We start from the raw sequence: 26,130 nt of genomic DNA, 5'->3' as shown, positions 1-26,130 counted from the left end.
TATTACCAGATGTAGAATTCTTCTTTTCCCATGGTATCCTTTCTTGCATTGTAAATGGGGAAAAAAATCACCCTGTCCCGATATTCATCTTGTAGCATTAAAACTGCTGCTGCTAGTATTTGATAGGTAATAAAAAAATAATTTAGCCTGGAGGATAGGGGATAAATGTTTGATAACATTGGTGGCTGTTAATAGACTGCAAGTAAAATTAATTGTGTTTTAGATCCCACTGGATGCAGATTTACAATTATCCTGAGCATTGGCAACACATATCAGCTCACATTAAGGTCTGTTTAGAGACTTTGAGTAAAACTGGCTTTATAGTCATAATCCCAGTGGACGAAACTAGCTTACATTCCAAAAATCTGGCTTGAAATATTCAATACTTTAGAATGGAGTAACTGGAAATTTTGATTTTTACAGTTTGAGTAGAAAGTTTTAAGAAGGAAGGGCAGAGGGGAGGTAGAAACAAAACCTTTTCCCTCACACCTCTTAAAATTTTATTTTTGGGTTGAAGATTTCAAAACCTTCTGGTTAGAAGTTACTTTCAGTTCAGTAAGATTATCTCTCAACCGGGAAATGTATTGTTTAAAGACCTTTGGCTTTACTGACTTTAATAATCATAATCTATGAATCTATGTTGGAATTTTCATATATTACTTTTTGTGATGTTTTGACTGTAACATAGAATCTTCTGTGTATCGTACACTATCTGCCTGGAATGTGTTAGATATACATTCTGTTTGCATTGCATTTATGGGAGGTTTGGTTGAAGTGAGCTGTTTTGAATTGGATAATTTTAGTATGTTTTGTAAAACCTTTACCAATGTGTTTACATTTACATGACCCTTTTGTGTATTTGTTTTTAACAGTTGGGTGCGTGAGTTTTTGAATGAAGAGAACCAAGGTCTGGACATATTGGTGGAATACCTTTCATTTGCACAGTACGCAGTTACGTAAGTGCCCTTTTCTAATCACTTGACAGCAACTGTAACTCACACTTTTTCAACTTGAAGCTAGAAAAAACTCGATGAAAATAGTTATTTTTCTATTGAAACTGCCAGTAACTTCCAGAGTCTGTCCATATACAGAGTAATGCAAAACTCCAGAAGTTGTTGAAACCGCTCCTAATCCTCTCCAGGGAGACACATGCACACAGTTGTATCCTGGCAAAATTGATATCAGTAAAGAAAATGTGCCGGAGAAATTTGTTAAACCAAAGGTTACGAGCCCCTAATTGTCTGCATCCTCCGGTTTTCCCAAAAGGCAACCAACGAGACTTGGTCTTCCAGAATTCTAGACCCAAGAATAGGCCTGATGAATGGGAAGGTAGTAAATGTAATCCTGCTATTTGAGGAAGAGTGGGGAGACATGTGGATAAATGTACGCCAGATTACCTGACATCAGTCATAGGGAAATTGTTGGATTCTATTAGGGACATGGTAATAGGGCACTTAAGACCATAAGACATAGGAGTGGAAGTAAGGCCATTCGGCCCATCGAGTCCACTCTGCCATTCAATCATGGCTGATGAGCATTTCAACTCCACTTACCAGCGTTCTCCCTGTAGCCCTTAAAAAGTCATTAATATGATTAAACAGAGTAAACATAGACATATGAAAAGAAAATAATGTTTGATAAATATATTAGCATTTTTGAGGCTCTAACTAGCTGTGTGGGTTCAGGACAATCAGTGAATATAGTGCATTGGATTTTGAAAAACATTTGCTAGCCATTGGTTGCCAACCTATTACTTAAAGTTAGGGTTTATGGGATATCAGGGAGTATGGATTGAGAGTTGATGGACTGAAAGGAGAGGAATAAAGAAGTTATTTTCTGGTAGGCAGTCTAACTAGCAGGGCATCACAAAGATTAATACAAAGGTTACTAATCTATATCAATAACTTAAGTAAGGAAAGTGAGTCTGCTGTGTTCAAATTTGCTGATGATGCTTTCCAGCTAAGATTGTAAGCTGTGTGGAGGGTGTAAAGAGATAAGACACAAACTGAGCAAGTTGACAAAAATATGGCAGAATATAACATAGAGAAGTGTGAAGTTATCCAGTTTAGAAGGAAAAATGTTTTTCCTCAAAGCTTGGCACAGTGGCTCACTGGTTAGCACTGCTGCCTCACAGCACCAGGGATCTGGGTTCAATTCCTCTTTTGGGTGACTGTGTGGAGTTTGCACATTCTCCCTGTGTGTTTCCTGTAGGTGCTCCGGTTTCTCCCCTCAATCACAAAGATGTGCAGGTCAGGTGACTTGGCTATGCTAAATTGCTCATAGTGTGAGGTGCATTAGTCAGAGGGAAATAGATCTGGGTGGGTTACTCTTTGGAGGGCTGGTTGGGCCAAATGGCCTGTTTCTACACTGTGTAGGGAATCTAATCTTTAAAAGAAAGTGCTTTAAACTTCCTATTTTGCTGAGTGAACATTTTCAGTGTGATTGGCTGCTTATCCACTTGATGACATTTAATAAGATTGATATCAAGACATCCTCTTGACTTGTGCCAGATTTAAAATGCCATTTGGAAAGGGGTAAATCATTGCCAAAGTTTGTTGATTTTTTTTGTGTGCAGGTTATTGTTTTGGCGTTCAGCAGCAAGAGTGTTGCTGCATCGCTAATCTAAAAATCACAGCTTTTGTTTTCCAAATAGTGCCTAATAACATTTTACAGGCTTTATTCAGTAATCATACACTACCTAGAAACATACCGTGCTAAAGATTGCATGTGTCTAATCATGTTTGCAGATGACACCAAAATTGGAGGTGCAGTGGGCAGTGAAGAAGGTTACCTCCGAGAACAATGGGATCTTGATCAGATGGGCCAATGGGCTGAGGAGTGGCAGGTGGAGTTTAATTCAGATAAATGCGAGGTGCTGCATTTTGGAAAAGCAAATCTTAGCAGGACTTATACACTTAATGGTAAAGTCATAGGGAATGTGACCTTGGAGTGCAGGTTCATAGCTCCTTGAAAGTAGAGTCACAGGTAGTGAAGAAGGCATTTGGTATGCTTTGCTTTATTGGTCAGAATATTGAGAATAGTAGTTGGCAGGTCATGTTGCGGCTATACAGGATGTTGGTTAAGGCACTTTTGGAATATTGTGTGCAATTCTGGTCTCCTTCCTATTGAAGGGGTGTTGTAAAACTTGAAAGTGTTCAGAAAAGATTTACAAGGATGTTGCCTGGATTGGAGGATTTGAGCTTTAGGGAGAGGATGAATAGGCTGGAGTGGTTTTCTATGGAGCGTTGGAGGCTGAGGGGTGACCTTATCGAGATTTATAAAATCATGAGGGGCATGGATAGGATAAATATAGAAATTCTTTTCCCTGGGGTGGGGGAGTCCAGAACTAGAGGGCATAGGTTTAGCGTGAGAGGAAAAACTACAATTATAACATATTAAAAGGCATCTGGATGGGTACATGATTAGGAAGGGTTTAGAGGGACTTTGGCCAAGTGCTGGCAAATGGGACTGGATTAGGTTAAGATATCTGGTCGACATGGACACGTTGGACCGAAGGGTCTGTTTCCGTGCTGTCCATCTCTATGACACTATGTGGTAGGAACAGGGACAGTACATAACTTATTGGGTACAAATGTTCTTCAGGTACAAGGTTAAAAGTGCTGATGTAAGTATTGTGATGATATGATTTGAGATGTGGAACTTTTGCCCTTCTAGTATTGTCTATATTAATGTAACAATATGTCTGCATGACTTATATGTAAGATTAGCTAAAAATTAAAAGTGAGAAAGTAACTTCTTATTGCTATGACATAACGATTGTCATCCTCTGTTTGGTTAGATTATTTAGGTAGTATTAATAATTTGCCCAGGGAGCAAAGTCCAGTTAATTCTATCCAGTTAACCACTTGCCTCCCACTCTAGGATTTATTGAAATCAGGCTAAACTGCCATATACATTCTGGGATTTATCCATTAGATAGATAACCTTTTGTTGTTTGGTGTCAGACATGTTTGACATATTTTTGACTAATGAGTGCATATTTTTTAAAATCTAGTTTTTGTCATTTGACTTCAGATTTGATTTTGAAAGTGTGGAAAATAATGTGGAGAATGCAGTGGACAAATCCAAACCTTGGAGCCGGTCCATTGAGGACTTACATCGAGGTAGTAATCTGCCTTCTCCAGTTGGTAACACCCTGGCCCGCTCTTCCAGGCATTCAACGTTACGGTAGGCCGACATCAAAAAAACATCTATTCTTTCAACTAGGGATTTGATCATAATTTTATGCAGGTCTCTTTATGGGGAAAGCCTCATCCTGACATCCTTGTAGGCTGAAACATACTGGCTAAAGCATCATAAACCCACTAAAGGTTTTAAATGATTTTCCATCTTGCTAATTCAACCTGCAAGTTCCTACGTAAATGTTGTAAATTTGTTTTGCAGCTGAGTATGCATACATTGTACTAGGAGAACAATTTTTTTTAATGTTTCAAACTTTGCTGCATACCTTTATTTTCCCTGATGTGTACCACTGCTGAGCCAACCCTGTGTTTCTCAGCGAACCATTATGCACCACTGCAGTCAGCTTTTGTCTCTGGCAAATGAGAATAAGTTCCTTACTGGTTGAGTTGGTTGGTCAAGCTCAACTTTTCTCTTCCTTAATTTGTTTTATTCTCAAAGATTGCCCCTCCCACTTCTGGGCAGATAGACTAAGGGAGTTAAGGAATAATTTTCCTGAGATAAACTTGTTCCCAAGAATGTTTTGAGGGTTGAACCCTGCCAACCCCAGATATTAATCCAGAGCTGGGAATCTAATGTTGAAATAAAGTGGAAAAATTAGTAAACAAAGGTGACAAAAAACTCCAACTTCTAATACTTACAATGACAGTGACTTATTGTGAATGATGTAAAGTTGTTGTAGTTCAAGAGGAGGGCTTTTTCATTAGTGAGAGATGACCGATGTTGAATTTAACTTGGGGGCCACCACACCTTGAGCTTGTGGGGGGGGATGTTGATAAGTATGGAACCTATTTGGTGACCTCAGCCAGTGTGGGAATTGAACCCACACTGTTGGTGGCACTCTACTTTGCACACCAGTCATACAGCTAACTGACCCCTAAACACAAAATTCTAAGTATTCATATTACAAATTGCACCAATCATTGGTCATCACAATGCATTAGAGGATTTATATTGCTAATTCTAATATATTATAGACACAATAGCTTATTCTATTCATACCACTTCTCCTGAAACTATCCTCATTCTAGGTTTTGTTCTTGTGGAGTTTGCTGCTGTGATGAAATGAGTTTGAGCCTCTATGTTGGTTGTGCTGAACTAAAATCTTTACTGATCAGTGATTATTGTTCAATGTAAAGTGAGATAAACCTTTGGTAGATCAACAATGGTGCATAAGCATTCAATATGACCGCAACTAAAGGCTTGCCAAGATCTGTGAATCCTACATATGCTTTTCACATCAGCTAAGGAACATTTGTATTTATCTACCAGTCATTGGATTAGTTTGTTTTTAAGTTGCTGTTAAAATCTACAGTATGATCTTTAAAGCGTATTCTAAAAGGGACCATTGTTCTGTAGTGAATAGAAAACACCATCCCAGAGTTCTGTCTAGCACAGACATCTCTAACATGTGAGCCATTGCAATTTCACTTATTAAGGTGACAGTCCAGAAGCATACAATGTGGTTTTACAATTTACATTTAATCTTTACTTTTCACATTGCCAGTTATTATATTTAAATGATTGTATTTTACTGTTTACATTAATGTTAAATAGGGTGTTTTTTCATATTGCTTTACTGTATAATCTTTTAAAAAATATTTTTTATTGAAAAGGTTTTCTTTACAAAATTATAAAATTACAAAGATATGACAAATGAAAATTATGACAACCATAACAATAATAAACTACTCTACAAAACAAATCAAAACTGAACTAACTACAACTCAATAAATAAATAACACTGCTCAGCCCAACAAAACCGTCACTCCCAACATTCGAGACCAATAATTATTACATCCACGTTTGTTCAAATTTCTTCATCTCAGGGCATCAGGTTCACTAAACCAAACCATCATGGCTAAACGAAGGCCCTAATTAAAATGACAGACAGATCTGCTTCCAGGTAATTCAAAAAGAGCTACCATGTCTTATAAAAGTTTCCCATTTTTGGTGCATCATATTTATGAGAAAATCCAAAGGGATGTGTTCCATAATTAACTTATGCCACCCCGACAGACCTGTGGGGGTTCTCAGACATCCAGCACATCAGAGTGTTCTTCCTCTCACAAAAAGTGAAGATGTTAAAAAGCTTTCTTCTATGTACGTCTAAGGAAGCTAAATTTGGCAAGCCCAGGAGGAGAGACTGGGGCCACCTTCACTTCGGTCCCCAAAACCCTCTCTATTACTCCTGCCACAGCGCTCCAAAGCTTATGGCATGACCACAAATAGGATACCTGTGATTAGTTTACATTTTGGGCACATTGAAGATGCTCCCTCCTTAAGGTTTGAAAGACGATCTGGCGCTAGATGAACCCTATGAAGAATCTTTAACTGCAGAGCTTGGGTCCTATTACAGATTGAAATCTTCCTCACGTTCTCACAGATATCCTCCCACGTTTCCAAAGTGATCTCAACTCCTAACTCTCTCTCCCAGACCCCTCATATTCACTCGATTTCACCCAAGAAGCCTCCCCTCAACAGATGATACAAAATAGGTAAAAACAATGACTGCAGATGCTGGAAACCAGATTCTGGATTAGTGGTGCTGGAAGAGCACAGCAGTTCAGGCAGCATCCAAGGAGCAGTAAAATCGATGTTTCGGGCAAAAGCCCTTCATCAGGAATAAAAGCAGAGAGCCTGAAGTGTGGAGAGATGAGCTGGAGGAGGGTGGGGGTGGAGAAAGTAGCATAGAGTACAATAGGTGAGTGGGGGAGCACTGTCCCCATGACTTGTCCTAGCTGCCTATCTTCTTTTCCACCTATCCACTCCACCCTCCCCCCGCCCCCGACCTATCACCTTCATCCCCTCCCTCAGTCACCTAGTGGTTCCAGCACCACTAATCCCGAAGACGATACAAAATACTCAGAGTGCTCCTAGAATGAAGCATCCACTTCTATGCGTCAGATCTGTAACACTCAGCCAATAGCCTAGTCTCTTTTCAGATAAAATCTGTAATTTGGAAGAAATGAAAGAGGTCCCTACTCAATAGTCCATACTTAGGAATTATTTGATCAAAGGGCATCATCGTTTCACCCTCAAACAGATCCCCTAAACAAGAAACTCCCCTGTTCGCCCAGAGTTGAAACCCGGGGTTCACTGTCCCTGGCCAGAAACCTGGCATGCCAACTATGGGAATAAGAAAAGATGTTTTACACATATTACCCTCCATCTGCCTCATTGCCCTCCACGCTTTGACAGTGTTGGGAACTATTGGATTACGGCAGTGTTCCACAACTATCCTCATTTAGTCTAAAACCAACAGGTTGATAAGAGGACACTTTGTCTGAGAGGCCTCAATGTCCATCCATATTGATGCCAAGTCCACACGTACCCAATCACTTACCAAAGATAAAAGGGAACTTAATTGATGCCTTCTAATATCCGGGAGGTCCATTTTCCCCAACTACTTTAAAGAAAATGTTTACTCTACCCCCATTCTTTTCTTTCCCTTTCTAATTTTATCCTATCATCCCTGAGAATCTGTGAGTTGAGCCGGGTGTGGTTCTTTGGGCAGAGCGCCTTACCTCAGTGGCAATTCACAAGCAACCAGTTCTTTTGAGAGTTGGTCAGTTTAGAGCAAGGATAACATGCTGGATTGAGCAGAAAGGCCTGGGGACAGCTCAGTGATGCCGTTCTAGCATACAACCTAAATTTCAATTGAAAAGAGAAGGCTGGGCTGATAGAAGTCTTTAAAATTCTGAAATGTTTCTACAGAGAAATCAGAGCAAAATGTTTACACGTGGGGTAGAGCAAAAGAGAAGCTATCATTTTAAAATAGCTGTGAAGAATTCAGGCAGGGAATTCAGAAGGAACCTTTTACCTAAGGAGTGGTGAGAATGTGGAAATCAACAACACAAAGATGGTTGAGGCAAATAGTACAGTACATTTTTAAGCTAGAAAAACTTGTAAGGGGGAAGCAGTTACTGGCTGTGTGCTGACACAAATATGTGAGGAAGAGCTGGAGATGCTCACGTGGAATACACATATCTTCAGACCGGAGAAAGGGAGGACTGCAGATGCCGGAGATCAGAGTCGAGGGTGTGGTGCTGGAAAAGCACAGCAGGTCAGGCAGCATTGAAGGAGCAGGGGAACCGCTGTTTCGGGCAAAAGTCCTTCATCATGAATGAAGGGCTCTTGCCTGAAACGTCGATTCTCCTGCTCCTCGGGTGCTGTCTGACCTGCTGTGCTTTTCTAGCACCATGCCCTTGACTCATATCTTCAGACTGGTTGGGCAGAGGACCTGCTTCTGGGCTGTATATTCTATATAATTCTACAAAACCCACAGTTAGAGTTCTTGAATGTATTAAAACCACTACCCCTTCTCCTGTTGTTGCATTATTTACCTAAACACAGTGCTAATGAAAGGATCAATCCCAACTTGGCTTTGTGTAAATATTTTTATGTAAGAGGGTAAGTCCGTGTTCTTGGAGTTCAGAACTTGATCATTCGTGACTATCTTTCTCTTTGTAATTCACGAAACTTCTCTACACTGGAACGAGGCCAAACATGTGAACTAACATGTAGCAAATCACAATTGAGATTTTGATTATGACTTGTATTCTAACCATGTGAAATTATGAAAGCATTCGTTGTTTGGGAGCAATATTGTAGTGTAAAGGCACTAGAAGAGGCAGACGATGATGTAAACTGCAGCAGTGATTTAAAGCATATTGGGGATATTATCGAGTTAAGAACTGCAATGAGCCAAAATGTGTTGACTCATTCTAGCATTGCGCCAGTAAACCACAGGAGTGTTCTTTTAGTCTGCTTTAGTTTACTTCATAGTTAAGTCATTGTACTTCTGTTTCCTGTACTGAATAACTTACTTAAAGGATCTCTACCGAAAATACAAATGCAGAGTAGCAAAAGGCCATCTTCTGCAGTCTTCCAGAGACACTCCATATTACTTTGAGGGAAGCTAAACTTATCATACAAATTTCTCTATCTTTGAGTTGTGCAATGGTGTAAAGCATATTTGAGAAACATTAACGCACTTTTTAAAGAAAACTTTTGATTGCCAGAAAATTGAGTTTTAAGTTTACAAGCTGTAACATCGAATGGAGCAGTGAAAATCATGAGTGAAGTGAAGTTGTTTTTGTCTGATTCATAACGTAAGCTTTTTCCTGTAATGTTTGAAGTTATTTAGAAAATTAAACCTCTCCAAAGATTCTTCCTAACTTTTATTTAAACATGAAGTGAAAACAGTTCAGAGCCATGTAAAAGTTTTATCACATTGCATACAAACTGTGTGCATGGTGCAAAATCATTTTTTTTTATTTTGAAGATCATATTTAACTATTTGCTTGTAGCACTTTAATTGATACTTCATATAATAAGCTTCACTTGAACAGTGTCAATCATTTGATAGTGACGTTTGAGTGAGGTGAACTTAGGTTCAAGTGCCACTCTGAAGGCATGCACATAATTCCAGGGTGTCCTTGGGTGAGAACTTGTCAAAGATTTCCTTTATCAGACGTGATATTAATCCAAAGTGCCTTCTGCTTGCTCAAGTAGCTATGAAACAGTCCTATTTGAAGGTGATCAGGGCAGTTTTCATAGTGTCCAGGATAACATTTATTCTCTAACCAACGATACATGAAATAACAGGTTGTCTGGTCAATCTTATTCTGTTTGTGGGATCTTGCTGTGCATAAATTAACTACCATATTTTTTCATATTATGATTGTGACCATGACCAGAGTTTCAGTCTTCATGGTTGTAAAACTGGACACTATACCACATTGTCATTTCTGCTTCCCACTACCTGTTGATGCAATTTTGCAAATGACAGGGAAGGCCTTGAAGACACTTGCGTCTTGTTAAAGTGCCAACATGTTTTATTTATGTGTTGTTTTCCTGGAGAAAATAGACCGTGTGGATTCCTGAGATGTAAATCAGGATGGGTACCTGGTGATCGTAGCTCATTTGAATACTTGTCATGAACACCAAGCCATTGCTTCTTCTGACCAACGTCCCTGAATGCTTCAGGGCCACCAGTCACCTTAACCCTTCATCCATACAAGTCGCCTTCGACAAACCAGCATCAAGCCCATTCTCTGACCAAATCTCTCACCATATCAGCATTTTCACACTTTACTTTGGAACTCAGGGATGCTTATGACTTGTATGCTTCTGCTTGGTCCCTTTACATACAGGGCCACACATGTACCTATGTAGGATATATCTTACTTTCTCAGCACTCAACAACTTTCTACTTACTTTGAGGCTGTCAGCCTCCGTCCAGTTCCCAGTGTTTTTTTCAATGCACCATTACTGATTCAGCACTGACTTATGGACTTACCACATTGCTTTTAAGTTCAGGGGAAGAAGTAGGCAACTTGTCACAGTGGGGAGAACTGAACAGTCAAGGGGGTGGACATGTCACTTTACGACACAATACTATGTCAGTCACAACTTGCAGCATGTGCTGCAGGCATACTGTACAACTTCCAAGCATATGGCCATGTATAAAATTCTTGTGCTTAGTAGGAATAGGGGAGATCACAGTCAAGGGTACCACCATAGTGATTAAAGGGTTCGTCAGATTCCAGTCCAGGGAATGGCCATGGTTAGTCAACTCTTTGTCCTCCCAAAGATCAGGTAACTATGGCCTACAGGCTGGAGAATTGGGCTATGCTTTGTTTGGCAGGTTCAAGTACAACTATTCTGGGAATTATAGGTAGTCTGTGTTTGCTGTTGAGACATCAATATGGATGTGGACTGTCGTCTTTAGGCGTTATCCTCTCAAATCAGGGAATAAGCCCACAGTGTGTTTTGGGCATTTTGTCAGTAATGCTCAAGGCCTTATCAGGGTGCAGTCTATGGTGTACTTGGGAGAGTGGCAACCCCAGTCTGGGGCTGAGCTTAATTGTACTAACTTTCTGAAGAAATGGTGATAGCTAATGGGCAACTGAAGAGGGAGTGTGGGATCTCATAATGAATCAGAGGGGCCTGGGAGTTGCAGATATTTGGGTTCACACACGTCACTGTAATTCTGGCCTACACATGAGGAATATGCGGGCGAACAGGGACTTGGGACTCTGGAGATAAACTGAGGACATTAATAGTTTTGTAGACAATAGGTGCAGGAGTAGGCCATTCTGCCCTTCGAGCCTGCACCACCATTCATTATGATCATGGCTGATCATTCTCAATCAGTATCCTGTTCCTACCTTATCTCCATAACCCTTGATTTCCACTCTCCTTGACAGCTCTATCCAACTCTTTCTCAAACGAATCCAGAGACTGGGCCTCCACTGCCTTCTGGGGCAGAGCATTCCACACAGCCACCACCACTCTCTGGGTGAAAAAGTTTCTCCTCATCTCTGTCTTAAATGGCCTACCTCTTATTTTTAAGCTGTGTCCTCTGGTTTGGCACTCCCCTATCAGCAGAAACATGCTTCCTGCCTCCAGAGTGTCCAATCCTTTAATAATCTTATACGTCTCAATCAGATCCCCTCTGTCTTCTAAACTCAAAGGCATACAAGCCCAGTCGCTCCAATCTTTCAACAAAAGATAGTCCCGCCATTCCAGGAATTGACCTCGTGAACCTATGCTGCACTCTCTCAATAGCCAGAATGTCTTTCCTCAAATTTGGAGACCAGAACTGCACACAATATTCCAGGTGCAGTCTCACCAGGGCCCTATGCAATAGTTTTATAAAAGGATTCAACTGAAAATAGGCCTCCACCGAATTTGTAATACCATCGTGTGGCTTCAATTTGACGGTTATTAACAGGTCGTACATTATCTAAGAATATGCATTTAAAATTATGGCCTTATGACCAGTACATCATATTTGCTACATGCCTCCTCCTCACGTCAGCTAACCAACCAGGAGAGTAATGAGAACAAGGCTCTTAAATGTGAGAGCTAATGTTCCCATTTCACAGCTATTTGCATAGCTGGGACTGGAAGCTGTCACATTCACGCTTTGAGCTGTAAGTACGCAAGGATCAGGAAGGGAGACATTTCTTTGGTAGGTGGCCATCACGGTGGCTTACTGGCAGAATTCTTGTTGTAACATAGTGTGAAAACCTTTGTTGTACAACATACATTTGGAAAAATGGTACAAACTCTGAGCTCTCGCATGGAGATTGTTGAGTCCTTGGTGCAACTATGAATGTAGTGCAGAACGAGATGGGGATTACTGCTTCATCAGCAAACTAAACAACTACAGTAACCTCCAACAGCTGCCAAGCAGCTTTTAGTGAAGATCCACAAACGAGACTGATGAGGCCCTGCATCTGCAGGCCTCACTGTTATTTTCTTCAATTGCCTAAAAGACCATGTAGGTGTCAATTAAGGATATTCTGGGCCACTACCTCTGAACTGTCATCTGCTGGTGCAGGACTTGCACTCCGAAGGATTGGGTATTTCAGAAGTGGCGATAGTAGGTGTGAGATTTACCCCTTCCCACCTGGAGGTAAATTAGACCCTCGCGGGCAACTTCAAGGCCTCAACCTGCAATTGCTGATGTTCAAGCAGCAGTAAGAAAGGGAGGGGTAGCATCACTTAGGCCTTGCTGAGTCAAAGACCCAAGTGGATCCGTCTCCATCATATGCTTCTGATTCCACCACCCTCACCAACCCCACCCCAGATCACCCACCCTTTCCATTGAGCCCCTCAATATAATCCCCATCCCACACTCGCCTCTCTGGGGGCTCCATTGATGAATCTTAGTAGTGGAGAGCTTTCATCCTCTGCTACAGGATTTCTTCTTAGTGAAGGCCAACTTAGACCAATGGCTTGAGGCTGCGTCAGTAAGTACCTGATTGGATAGTAAGAGATCTTACTCTAATGTGCACAACATTTGAAGCAATTAATTCTCAGGCTGTGGGTGTCTTGTAAGCGTAGCATTTATTGGTTGTCCCTGTTTGCACTTGAATGTAATGGCGAGCTGCCAGGATAAGCCCTGGCAGATGCTCCCACAATGCTATTCTGTAAGAAGCTCCAGGAATTTGACCCAACCTAAAGAAGGGATGACCATATCTATCCATGTCCGGATAGCTGACAGTTTGGAGGGTTTGTTGGAGTTGGTGATGTTCTCGTGTGTGAGCAGTTGTTGTCTTTCTTGATACTGGATGTCACACGCACAGAAGAAGCGATTAGGAGTGAATGGTGGCATATCCTGTGCAATGATAAATATTGCATGCAACTCTGGTCTCCCTCCTATCGGAAATATTTTGTGAAACTAGAAAGGGTTCAGAAAAGATTTACAAGGATGTTGCCAGGGTTGGAGGATTTGAACTATAGGAAGAGGCTGAATAGGCTGGGGCTGTTTTCCCTGGAGGGTCAGAGGCTGAGGGGTGACCTTATAGAGGTTTACAAAATCATGAGGGGCATGGATATGATAAATAGACTGGAGTCTGGAGTGGGGGAGTCCAGAACTAGAGGGCATAGGTTTATGGTCAGAAGGGAAGAATTTAAAAGGGACCCAAGGGGCAAGTTATTCACTGAGGGTGGTGCTTATATGGAATGAGCTGCCAGAAGAGGTGGTGGAGGCTGGTGTAATTACAACATTTAAAAGGCATCTAGATGGGTATATGAATAGGAAAGGTTTAGAGAGGTATGGGCCAAGTACTGGCAAATGGGACTAGATTAAGTTAAGATATCTGGTCGTCATGGATAAGTTGGACTGAAGGATCTGTTTCCATGCTGTATGTCTCTATGACTCAGTGCAGCTCATTCACTAGTTGCTAATAGAAATCATACATATAGAAGAACAATGGCTTTCTCAATGCTTGTTTAATGGTTTGTTTTTTTTCAAGTAAGAAAGCCCTTCAGCCAGAATTGCTAATTTTTCTGCTTTGTTTAATTTTGTATTTTTGAGTATATTCTAGCAAACATATACTGTTCTCATAATTGTAGGCATATACGGTGGCACTAGGAATTACAATGTTGGTTATTTTGCCTTAAAGTACCTCCAAGCCTGAATTATTTGCTGAGGGCTATAATATGATGATGTCCAGTTTCTTACTGTCTGAATCCTGAAGCTATGATGTTGTGGAGAAACATTTTCAATCCTTGTTGATTTAGTTGATACTAATGTGTTGTACCTATATAATATGGATTTTTTTTTTTGTTTTATTCACAATTTCAATGTTTTAAGTATCTTTACATTATCCACTTTTAGATTCAACACTTTACCAAGCAGAAGGACGCTGAAGAATTCTAGATTAGTGAGCAAGAAAGATGATGTTCATGTCTGCATCATGTGCTTGCGTGCAATCATGAACTATCAGGTACACTACAAGTTTTCCGTTATTTTAATGCTTTGCTACTTTGTCCTGTCCACTTGCAATGAATGCAGAGAAGATTTAAATAAACAATTGTGCCTATTTGCCATAAGCCTTGTACTTCTACTGAACAAAATAGAGGCTTGACTTCATTTATCATTATGTCTGCATTCTCGTAAAACTAAATGTAGTTGCCTTTAATATATATAAAACTATGTAAAACAGGGCACCAAAATAAACTTTAGACCTGAATGTCCCATTAGAATCTGTTGTTTCCAGCCTCAGACTTGAAATCTTCTGTCTTCAACAGATTTCATTGTTGTTAATCATGTCAGTTTTTTCGTAAACCTGGAGGCCTGAGGACTCGGTAACAACCTTAGGAAATTGCTGGTTTCGGTTTTGAGCTGTGCTGGACCCCACTTACTAACCACTGCCTCAGTCCAGTTTGTAACTCTGAGTAATCAAGCAAATTGATTTTAATGTTACCATGATTGCTTCAAATACTCGGACAGTGCAGATTGATTTTCCACTGCAGGTCACCTCTGAAGACCTGAGGTGGTGTCGTGGTGACAGAAGTCTAAAGTAAGATATTTGAGCATAGGGTGTAGCTAACATCTAGGCCAATCTAAAGAATCTTGAGAATGATATTTGTTGGTTTTGGGTTGAGTTGGCCACTGTCCTCCTGGAAGTTTTCCATCTTTCCAAAAGTGTTCAAAATATCAGGAAATCAAAAACAGTGTGTGATAATCTTTCTGGAGGAAATATCTTGAAGTACTTACAATGTTCGATTTGTCTTTCTGTGGAAACTAATCTTTCTGTCATTACGTCTTTAAGAAAGTCCAACATGTTTATTCAATAATTCATGTACAACAAATATGCGAGGAGGATTTATAATCCGAAACTTTATCCATGATCAACCTTTCTTGCCTTGGAGAACAATCAAATTTTCATACATACTTTCAATCAGAACGCAATCAGAATCCACTGATTAAATAGAGACTGATACATTTTGTATAACTTGTTAGGTATAATTTCCAAATGACTACCAGACTTAGAAACTTGCAACAAAAAGCAACATGGCTTCTGAAAATCAGACTCCCGATAACACAACTTTACTTCTATTTACAATGAGATGGAATGCATAACCTTTCTTTGGCTCACTATACCAAGCTCATGAGGTATTGGATATTGAAGTAGTTTCTCTGCAAGTGTTAATCTAGCATTTTCTGGACAACACATTTGAGGCATTATAAATTTTACTGACTATTGAATAAGATGTTCATAACGGTGGTCTTTCATTCACACACAGTAATGTTGTCCCTTTCATTGCAGTATGGCTTTAACATGGTCATGTCACATCCACATGCTGTTAATGAAATTGCTCTGAGTCTGAACAATAAGAATCCTAGGTAAGATATCCTTCTCACTTGAAAACACATTGTGACTTAACACTATTTCAGAAAAATGTATATGGTACTATATAGATTGAATAGTTTTTATAATTTTATGTATCATTGAGTAGAATTGGATATTTATTAGCTTATTCACTGGATGAAAATAGGTGCTATAAATGGGCACTGTGCTAATAATACAGCATTTGTTTGAAAACCCAATTCTAGCATACAATTCTTATCAGACTTGCTGATTGCAGTAATTTTACCTTTCCTGAAGGTGGTAAAATAAACACTTACAAATTTAGTAGTCAAATACTAATTGGACGCAATTTTCGTGGAGCAATGTATGTGGGCTTCACAAAACCACTGCCGTTAAGGTGTGGAGGGGCTAGTTGATGGATAGCAGACATTTCGGGATGGCTCAGAAATTGTGAGCGAGAGTGTGTATAGATACTTAGATGTTGCATTGGAAATCCCGATGTCTGTCTGAGGTCCTATACTCACTCTCTGTCCATCTCTTTGATCTGCACAGCTTCATGACTGACTTCATTACTCCTGCAGACACAGTGAACCACTAGCTAGATGTCCCTAACTAAACAGTTCCTTTTTCTTAGTGCTTTGTAGCAGCTATCCAGTTAAGGTAAAGTCACATAGCATTCACTATTTCAATCTGTAGTCCTCGGGGAATTCTTGAATGAATTTTAACGTGTGTGTGGCTGAAACCTTGCAAAATACCCTACAATGTCTATTTTTTAGAATGTTTTAAAAGTCCCTTACAATCCTCCAGCAACAAGTGAACACTAAAAGATGATGTATCTTTTAAGTATCTTAAAATCTTCAGAAATTAATTGTATACTCTCAATTAGCTCATCACTTTTAGGAAAGGAAAGTATATCAAATAATATCCACCAAAATGCCTTGTAGATTAATAACTTTAAGTGGCAGCCAGCCCTTTAATAATACTGTGGGCACCCATTTTAACAAGAAGTAACCACTTCAAAGATCCCGTCAGGACCCCCATGAAGATCTTTTTAGTGTCTGAAAGTGTGTCAAAAATTGCCACCAATGCATCTTGTTGCTCGATAAATTATCATGTGTTTATATGTATCGTTTTTTTAATGGGATATGTTGAATGTTAATATTAGATGTTTCTTTTTGAAGAAAAGAGGCTGAACTGCGATTTTTACAGAATTCTATTAAACAATTCCAATCATAAGCACCATTGTCACTTAACACAGGAAGCATTTATCTGTGAGCTCTTCAGTACAAAAGAAGTGGTGTAACCAGAGCCTTATTTATCCTGGTCCTGTTAATGATTTTTTGTTTGTTGCTATTGTAGGACAAAGGCTCTTGTCTTGGAACTTCTAGCAGCTGTTTGTCTTGTCAGAGGAGGACATGAAATAATCTTATTAGCATTTGATAATTTCAAAGAGGTAAGATACTTTTTCCCTGGAGAAAGGCAGCATGGAGTATGATTTCAGTTTTTTTTAAACATGATTCATCTTGCTTTACACTGAAGATTTTTTCCATCATTTCTTAGTCTAGTATGTTTGAAGTGTAAATGTCACACCTACATTTATAAATTTGCCAATTTATTCTAAAGTAAGAGTTAGCAGATTCCAAGGTCAGCTTCTGACCACAGGCCATCGTGAGGACTGCTTTTTCAGCTCTCTAATATTGCATGATGTCCCTGCCTCAGCCCATCTGTAGTTGAAATCCTCATTTTGTACTTTAGTTACATCTAGTCAAAACCAATAATCCAGCTTCTGTAAACATAATGTCATCCAATACTCGGCTCCTTATGTCTTTAATTCCATAAAGACCTATTCCAGCCCTGAACATTTTCATGTTTCTACTTATTCTTGTTTTTAAAATGCCCCTTTAAATCTATTTCTTTGACCAAGCATTTTGTTGATGACCCTGATATCTCAGAAGATGGTCCAGTGTTTATTTTTGCTTTATAATTTATTTGTGAAGTGGTTTGGGTCTATCTCTTGAGTACTAAAAAGCTTCTGAAATGGAACAGATTTGTTACCTAAAATATACAAGCGACAAATAACTATTTTTAAGAAAATGACACAACTACCTTAAGAAAGAAAATCATTCACTGAATATGAAAGTACCTGGTATGATCTGTTTGCCTGGATATTTGTTGACTGAATGTTTGCAAAGGAGGCCATTTCTCAAGAGCTTATTATTTATAAAGTATTCTCTCAACTCTGAGTGCTGCATAGACACTCCCCTCAGCAGCAGAGGTTGCATTCTCACAAGGTCTTGGGTTTCTGCCCAGACTGTTCACTTAAATAATGACTCTCATTTTCTCAATTTTTTTTAAAAAAAGTAACAAGTTGACTCTTGGCTAAAAATGCAGAGAGAAATAAATATAGTAGGACTTTCCCACCTTGAGCCTAGAATTCTGTGATTGGCTCAGGCTGGCACTGCACAAGAAGAAACATGCACCAAAAACCTTGAAGATGTCAACTGTTTACATTTTCTTTCTCAAGTTAGCCTTTTGTTTACTTCTAACAAAAGGCACTTTGTTGGTTTACAAATGCACCACTTCTTAAACTGCTTTGGTACTCAATACATTTTCTTCTTATGACAATAGTATGAAAATAAAAGGGTGTTACTAGCTCATGGATCCTTCACTTTGGATGTTAACCATGTGAGTCAGGTGCTGAACATGAGCTTTCATACAATGACCTAAAGAAGCCATAATTGATCAGTCAACATTTACCAACAGTTTATGTTCCTAAATTGTAAGTTCATTTAGTGCAGTTTTTCAAGTTTTATATGTAGCAAAGCACTAGGTTAGATATGCATAATAACAGAACAACTATGCTTTCACAAGGTGCTGATCCACATTTTTTGAGCCCAGCATATATTATTAGTACTACTGTTAGTACCACTGGACTGGCGATGTCTGAAATTAAGAACTATAGTGGTAGAGAATAATACTACTTTTTTTTTATTGAGCTGAAGCTTTTGTCCTGAGGCAGGACCATTTTAAAAAGAATTGCGTATCCTGGACTCAGTTAATGCAGGCACTGCCACATTGATCAGAAGTTTCTAGAATTCTCATTATCTTTCCAAAGGATGACACGGGCATAATTAAAAGAAAAATGGGATCTTAAGGAATAAATAATTGTGGAGGAAATGATGACAAAGAAATTAAGAACATTCATGTCAGTAATAGGACAAAGTGTACTTAAAACTAATAAATGTTTGCTACTGGAGTTAGATGAAAGAACAAAGAATATTTGCATTCAATCAGTGACTCAGTATGTCATAAAACTCTCCATCTTTCCCCAAAGTAATTGCTTATGAACACTGTTTTGTTACATATGCTACTTGTTAATAAAGTAGTCCACTTAATAATCTTCATTTCTGTAATGCAGAAATTTTGTAAAGTAAAGTAAATTAATTTATTTGCGAATACAATATAATTGCACATACTTTCAAAGGCCTTAGCAATATTGAAAATCATACAATAGATTATGACATTAAACCAAACTCTGGCTTGTAGTTAAAGTGAGCAATTCAGAGTGGTACAACGATTAATGAAGCCTTTGCATTTTGCTGAATATGAGGTCATCTAACCACTCACTGCTTTGTAAATACATTGTCCTTAATACGTACGGTAAATCTGTACTAAGCCTATATACATTTTAATTCAGCCACCTAGCATCTGTTCACATTAATAGTGCAACATGCTTGATAATGATTGCGACGCTCCAACATATGAAAATTGCTTTTTTTAAAAATTTACGCTTGGATTTTAATACAAATTACACTACATATGGTTTATTTAAGCACATTACTCAAGTGTTCAATTCATTTTATAAAGAGCAAAGCAACTCAGTTTCTTTCAGTACTGTACATAGTTTACTCCACTTACAGTTATAGTCAACATTTACAGTGTCCATGAGATGTCAAATATATAGCCCAAAGAGTTTCTGTCAGGTTCACTGTGGATGAAGAATGCTAAGACAGCGATCATTTCCTTTGTACCTTTGCAACAGCTAATATGTCATCCTGGACCTTGTAATGCGTCAGCTAGCAACATTGAGTTGCGAATGACTCTTTGCACTGGAAATCGCCTTTTGTTGGTTGATGTTTATATGATTCATGTGTATCCCTGGAATAATTGTATCACTTTATTTGTGTCACTTTGAAACTTGAAGCTGCATCTTTTTGCCAGGCCTACTTTGCAAAAGCACTTTCTAGAAAGAGGTGGGCATATGCAGCAACACTGAGCACCTCTGCACTACCACAGCCCATCTCAAGGGCAGCATGTGGACGGTTAGAATCCCAGCACGCAGGAAAGATCTGGCAGGGAGGGTTCTACTCACTGCAACCAACCTACATGCTTGCTTGAAAGTTCTGATCATGAGACATTCAGTCAATTGCTTTGACAGTCTTCCCAGGAAGCAATTCTACAGGCCCAGCACCTCCTTTTTCACAGGGCCACCAAGGATGTTGTGTGGATCAATCGCTCGTGAATATATCGTCAAAGGTGTTTTTTACAGAAGTTCCTCCTTGCGGGCTGGTTTTGGGGCATAGTCCAACTTAATGAAACTTGACCAGATACATCCCTCATAATACCCAGGGACAGGTGGAACATTTGCACAGTGTGACTGTTGGTGTTTGTGTTCTAAGGGTCAATGCGCAATCTGATATGGCCACACACAAAAGTGGCCAGGATGAGGGTTACATTAGACATGATGTTCCTGCTATGTTTTGAAATTTGTAAATGTTTGTGCAGATATGGTCCATTTTTGATCTCCAGAGAAAGCAGGAGATTAGGCTTGTGGGATCGCCATAGCACAGGAGTGGGATATGGTCAGACCTGCGGCACGTACTGCAACATAGAGTGTCTCAATGACCCAGATGGTTAGTCACAATGGAAAGGAAGGTTCCTCTTGACTGCCTAGTTTCTATTTTACTATAGTTGTATGCTTCTTCCAGGTTCTGAGGATCTGAACAATATTCAAAGTGACATCAGGTAGTCTGACCTGAAGGTGCAAGGGTCAAAGGAATATTTGGCCAGCCAAAAACTTGGCTCTCAAGGCCAGTTTGAATTTGTCGCAAATGTTCAGCGCAGTGCACTGACAGTGGCAACTTTGACCTGAGTGTTTCCAGTGCCCGGGATTATCACCATTCTAACTGCCTTCTTCCATATAGACTTGACATAAGGATCAAAATAACACACAAACAGGGCAGGGTGCAAGTTCAAACCTGATTCCAGATTTGAATGTAAAGCTTTTCTGATTTCCAACTTTTGATTGAAATTGCCTTACTGATGTTTGAATGGAGCATTGGGTCCAATCCCCAAAACCTTTTTTGGTGAGCACATCCACCATGTACATGTATGATGTTCTGTCAAAGACCATGTCCTGGTCCAAGCTCGTGAGGCAGGTGAGCACCCACCATCATGCACATTACTGATGGTATCCCCACATAACTTTACATTATCAGAGATCTTCCAGCTGGGTACACTGCAGGGCTGAGTAGAATGGATCACCAAATCAAGAGCAGTCTTGACTTAATTAGCAATGAGCTTGGAAAGAATTTAGTGGTCTGTTTTAAACAGTGAAGTGGACCACCAGTTTCTGATTTCCCTTCTGCTTGGAGAGGAGGATGATTTGCTTTACCTCATGGATCCTGACAAGTTGCCAGTCAAAATCCTGCTCTCATTCACTTCCTTCTGTGTCTGGTCAAATTCTGGCTTACAGAATTGAGTGCAATTCAGTCACTAAGCTGTTACTTCTGAGGATTTTACACTTTTCAGTGGACTTGCTGGTCAACTCATCAAGAGTTAGTGCTTTATTAAGAACCTCCTGCATAATAACAACAAAGACAGAGGAAGGGAGGTCATGCGGTAGTGCTGTCTGTCCAGTTGACATGGTATAACTTAGCATGAGCAGATTTGCTGATTCTCAGTACATCAGACTGTGAGCTTTCCCCTTGAGGTTTGTTGATCTATAAGCTCTCTGTGGGTATCTTTGGTCGAAGAAATGTGAACACATTCCCTCCTGCACCACAAAGTGGAATCTGGACCAGAAGGTGATCTTGGAAAGAGTCACGTTGGACTTGATTTCGTTTTCTCTCTATCTTTCGCACTCTCGCCTATCTCACGCTATCTCTCCCCTTTTGCTCTATTCTTCTAACCAAAGTGCATAATCTCACATTTTCCTACATTATATTTCAGTTGCTGCTACTTTGCCTACTCTCCTCACCTGTCCAAATCTTTCTGCAGCATCCCCGCTTCCTCAACACTACCTGACCCCCCCCATCTATCTTTGAGTCATTTGCCATCTCAGCAGCAATGTTCTCAGTTCCTTCATCAAGATCATTAATGTATAAGGTGAATCATTGAAGTCCCAGCATGGACCCGATGAACTCCAACAATCACCAGCTGCCATTCTGTAACTCTACTCTCTGCCTTCTGCACCTAACACCATGGGCTTAGCTTATTGAGCAGCCTCCTGTGCAGCATCTTGTCAAAGACCTTCTGGAATTCCAAATACGTCTCATCCAATGGATCTGTCATGCATGATCTTCCTTTGACAAAGCTGTACTGACTCAGTCCTGTTTTACTGTACACTTGCAAGTACTCAGCAATCTCATCCTTAATAACACTATAAGATCTTAGCAATGACAGAGGTCGGGCTGACCGACCTATGATTTCCATTCTTTTACCTCCCTTCCTTCTTTCTTAAACAGGGGTATTATATGAGCTATTTTCCAGTTCCCTGGGACCACCCCTGACTCCAATGAACCCTAAAGTATCATCACTAATGTCTCCCCAGTCTCCTTAGCTATCCCCCTCAGAATCCTGGGGTGTGGACCATTAGATTTGTCCACCTACAGACCTTTCAGCTTCCCCAGCATCTTCTCCTTGGTGGTTAAAAATCACACAACACCAGGTTATAGTCCAACAGGTTTAATTGGAAGCACTAGCTTTCGGAGCACTGCTCCTTCATCAGGTAGTGTGGAGGACTCAGTTGTAAGACACCCATAGGTAGGGCCTCAACCAGGACCTTGGGTTCATGTCACACGACAGGTGACCACCATTGCACTATATGCACACACAGACACTCCTATACATGCACGCGCACACAGACATTCCTCTCTATATACACACTCTCTCTCTCTCTCTCTCTCTCTCTCTCTCTCTCTCTCTCTCTCTATCTATCTATCTATCTATCTATCTATCTATCTATCTATCTATCTATCTCTCTATCTATCTATCTATCTCTCTCTGATACTCACAACCCCCCCAACCCAGACAGACAGACACACACACACACACACACACACACACACACACACACACACACACACACACACACACACTTCTACAGACACACACACACTCCTACAGACACACACACTCCCACACTCTCACATGCATCCCCTCACAGACTTAGACACTCTACAATCCCATACAATATGTATACACTCCCTCTCTCTCACTCTCTCAACACCCCATCCCAGAGAGATGCACACATATACGTTTGTGGGTTGAATTTGTACTTGCAGAGTTACAGTGTACTTTGCTCAAAAGCTGCATGGATTCATGTACGACTCTGTTAACTCACTTTTTAGATTAAAATCCATCTAAACATTATGGCACAGACAGAGAACACAAGGGGCTAACATCTTCAACTTATTATCTGGCTAACACCAATTGTTACAGTTAACCTGAGAATGGAAGTTTATATTAAAAAAAGGTTTTGTGATTTACATATGAAAGAAGTGAAACTATCATAGTATTCGAACAGATGAAAGACTCAACAGACAACCAAGGTATTTTACAATGTATAATTTTAGTTACAGCACACTCTAAACTTTTACTATAAAATCTGTGCCTTACAATTGTGTCCTCCACAACCACCTGATGAAGGGACGGCGCTCCAAAAGCTAGTGCTTCCAATTAAACCCATTGGACTATAACCTGGTGTTGTATGATTTTTAACTTTGTACACCCCAATCCAACACCGGCATCTCCAAATCATGACTCCTTAGTGGTGGTCACTACACTCCCATCTGCCCCCGACTCTCTCAAAGTCCTGGTATTATGCTGATGTCTTCGCTGTGAAAACTGATACAAAGTACCTATTCAGTTCCTCCATCATTTCTTTGTTCCCACTACTACTTCTCCAGCCTCATTTTCCAGCAGTCCAGTGTGCAGCCTTCCCTCTTTCTTACCTTTTAGATATCTAAACAACTTTTTGCAGTCGTATTTTATATTACTGTAGAAAAGTGTGGCCCTGGAATAGCACAGCAGGTCAGGCAGCATCTGAGGAATGGGAGAGTCGACGTTTCAGGCATATGCCCTTCATCAGGATGGCCTCACTTCCACCACTTTTATATTACAAGCTAGTATATTCTCATATTTCATCTCCTCCCATCTTATTGCTGACTTAGTTGTCATCTTTAGCTGGTATTTAAAAGGCTTCGTAATCCTCTGGCTTCTCACTAATCTCCACCACATTGTATGTTTTTTCTTTTGCTTTTTTTTTCTGTCCCTGACTTCCCTTGTTAGCCTTGGTTGCCTTATCCTCCCCTTAGTATATTTCTGCTTTCTTGGGATGAATTTCTGTTGTATCTCCTGAATTATCCCCAGAAATTGATGCCATTGCTGTTTCACCACCTTCCCTGCTGGGCTCCCTTCCAATCAGTTCCTGTCAGCCCTTCCCTCATGTCTTTGTGGTTACCTTTACTTGATTGTAATACCATCAGATTGAAGCTTTCCTCTTCTCAAACTGCAGGGTGAATTGTATTACTGGCGAGTCAGTGTCCCCAGGGGTTCCTTCACTGCCTTGTTACAGATCACCAAATCCAGAATTGCCTGCTCCCTCGTGGGCTCTACCGCAAGCTGTCTTGTAGACATTTCACAAATTCCTTTTCTTGGGATCTGTTAGCAACCTGATTTTCTCTGTCCACTTGCATTTTGAAGTCCTTCATGAATATTGTAATAGTACCTTTCTCTCTTGCCTTTCTATTTCCTGATATACCTTCTGCTCCACAGCCTGCCTACTGCTAGCAGGCCGGCTGATAACTCCTATCAGGGTCACTTTTCTTCAATGTTTCCTCAACTGTACCCACGCAGGTTTCGCAGCTTTGGACCCTGTATCACTTATTTCTATCAATTTAATTTTGTTTCATTTCTTATGAACACCCCTCTGCCCATTCACCTTTCAATGACATGTTTCATACCTATAAGTTGTTCTGGACACGTTAATAATCACACCAGAGCTGTGAATGGCCACCAACAACACTCTCTCTCTTTCTCTTCCCCTCCCCCCAAACAAAACCACACATTCATCTACCTTATTCAGAATACTTTGTGCATTAGGATAGGAAGCCTTTAAGTTTGTTCTTAAATCAAGTTTATGTACACATTTATGGTTCCTTTCATACATTCTGTCCTTTTCTTTTATTTTTGGGTAATTATGAACCCATCGCTAACCTGCTATCCAACCTTCTTTACCTTTTTGATTTTCCATGCAACCAACCCCCGGCTATGCTGTAATTTATCTTCACTGAGTATTCTCACAAAATGAACCATTGGTTTAGGGACATCTTGCAGTTTATCAGAATATTTTTGAAGGCCTTTTCCCTAACCTATTTTTTGTTTTTTGGCACATATTTTGCTCAGCCGCTCTTAATCTTGGACAGTCATGTGTTAATTTGCCTGGCTTGCCTTAAACCTCTTGGGCCTGAGATCCAAAGACTTGCCTTTCTCTCTTTCTGTGAAACCTCATTATTGTCAACTGGAGAGTGAGAACCTTAAGTCTCCAGTCGCAGACTTACAAACAATATAGGTCTTGGAAGCTTGAATGGTCTTGGTTACCTTGGCAACACGGAGCTGGGAGACTTCCACCTTCTGCTCATTCAGAAGCCCTTGCATCTCCTTGCTATGCCAATCACACAGTTTGGTGTTTTTTTTTGGATAAGGCAGAGCTTGGAATTAGAATTCCCAATGAAGAGAACATTTAAGGTTACCTCCCAGGTTTAGAAATAGAAGCATAGCTAGATTACATAGCACCAGTGTAGAATCAACTGTGTAGATTGTGTGCTGTCTGACTATTTATTTGTTTATTTGAGAGAAATAACTATTATTTCCCAGCTGATCAACCAACACTTAGAGAAAATTATAGTGGGTATCATTGGCTGTATACAGCAATGCGCTCATTAAAATGGTTCAGAATCTATACATAGAGCACCCCCTAGTGTTTAAATGGAATGTTATTATTGTTTTGAGTTTCTGAATGTTTAATTTTTTT

The 26,130-nt window shown here is 40.0% G+C and overlaps 1 protein-coding gene across 7 annotated transcripts in view; it reads left to right on the top strand.

Moving 5' to 3' along the window:
* The window catches only part of LOC132817097 (formin-like protein 2), a 266,557-nt gene that overhangs the window by 190,102 nt on the left and 50,325 nt on the right, over positions 1-26,130 (top strand). For all 7 annotated transcript variants that reach the window (XR_009644853.1, XR_009644854.1, XM_060827241.1 and 4 more), the window contains exons 5-9: positions 873-956; positions 4,036-4,188; positions 14,339-14,447; positions 15,774-15,850; positions 17,175-17,268. Coding sequence is in view for 5 of the 7 variants with exons in the window: in XM_060827241.1 (XP_060683224.1) it covers positions 873-956; positions 4,036-4,188; positions 14,339-14,447; positions 15,774-15,850; positions 17,175-17,268 (517 nt within the window). In the remaining 2 variants the exon portion in view is untranslated. The remainder of the gene's footprint in view (positions 1-872; positions 957-4,035; positions 4,189-14,338; positions 14,448-15,773; positions 15,851-17,174; positions 17,269-26,130) is intronic.

This window comes from Hemiscyllium ocellatum, chromosome 7 (assembly GCF_020745735.1).
Source record: "Hemiscyllium ocellatum isolate sHemOce1 chromosome 7, sHemOce1.pat.X.cur, whole genome shotgun sequence".
Classification (NCBI taxonomy): Eukaryota; Metazoa; Chordata; class Chondrichthyes; order Orectolobiformes; family Hemiscylliidae; genus Hemiscyllium; species Hemiscyllium ocellatum.
This window is presented reverse-complemented; position numbering and strand designations above follow the sequence as displayed.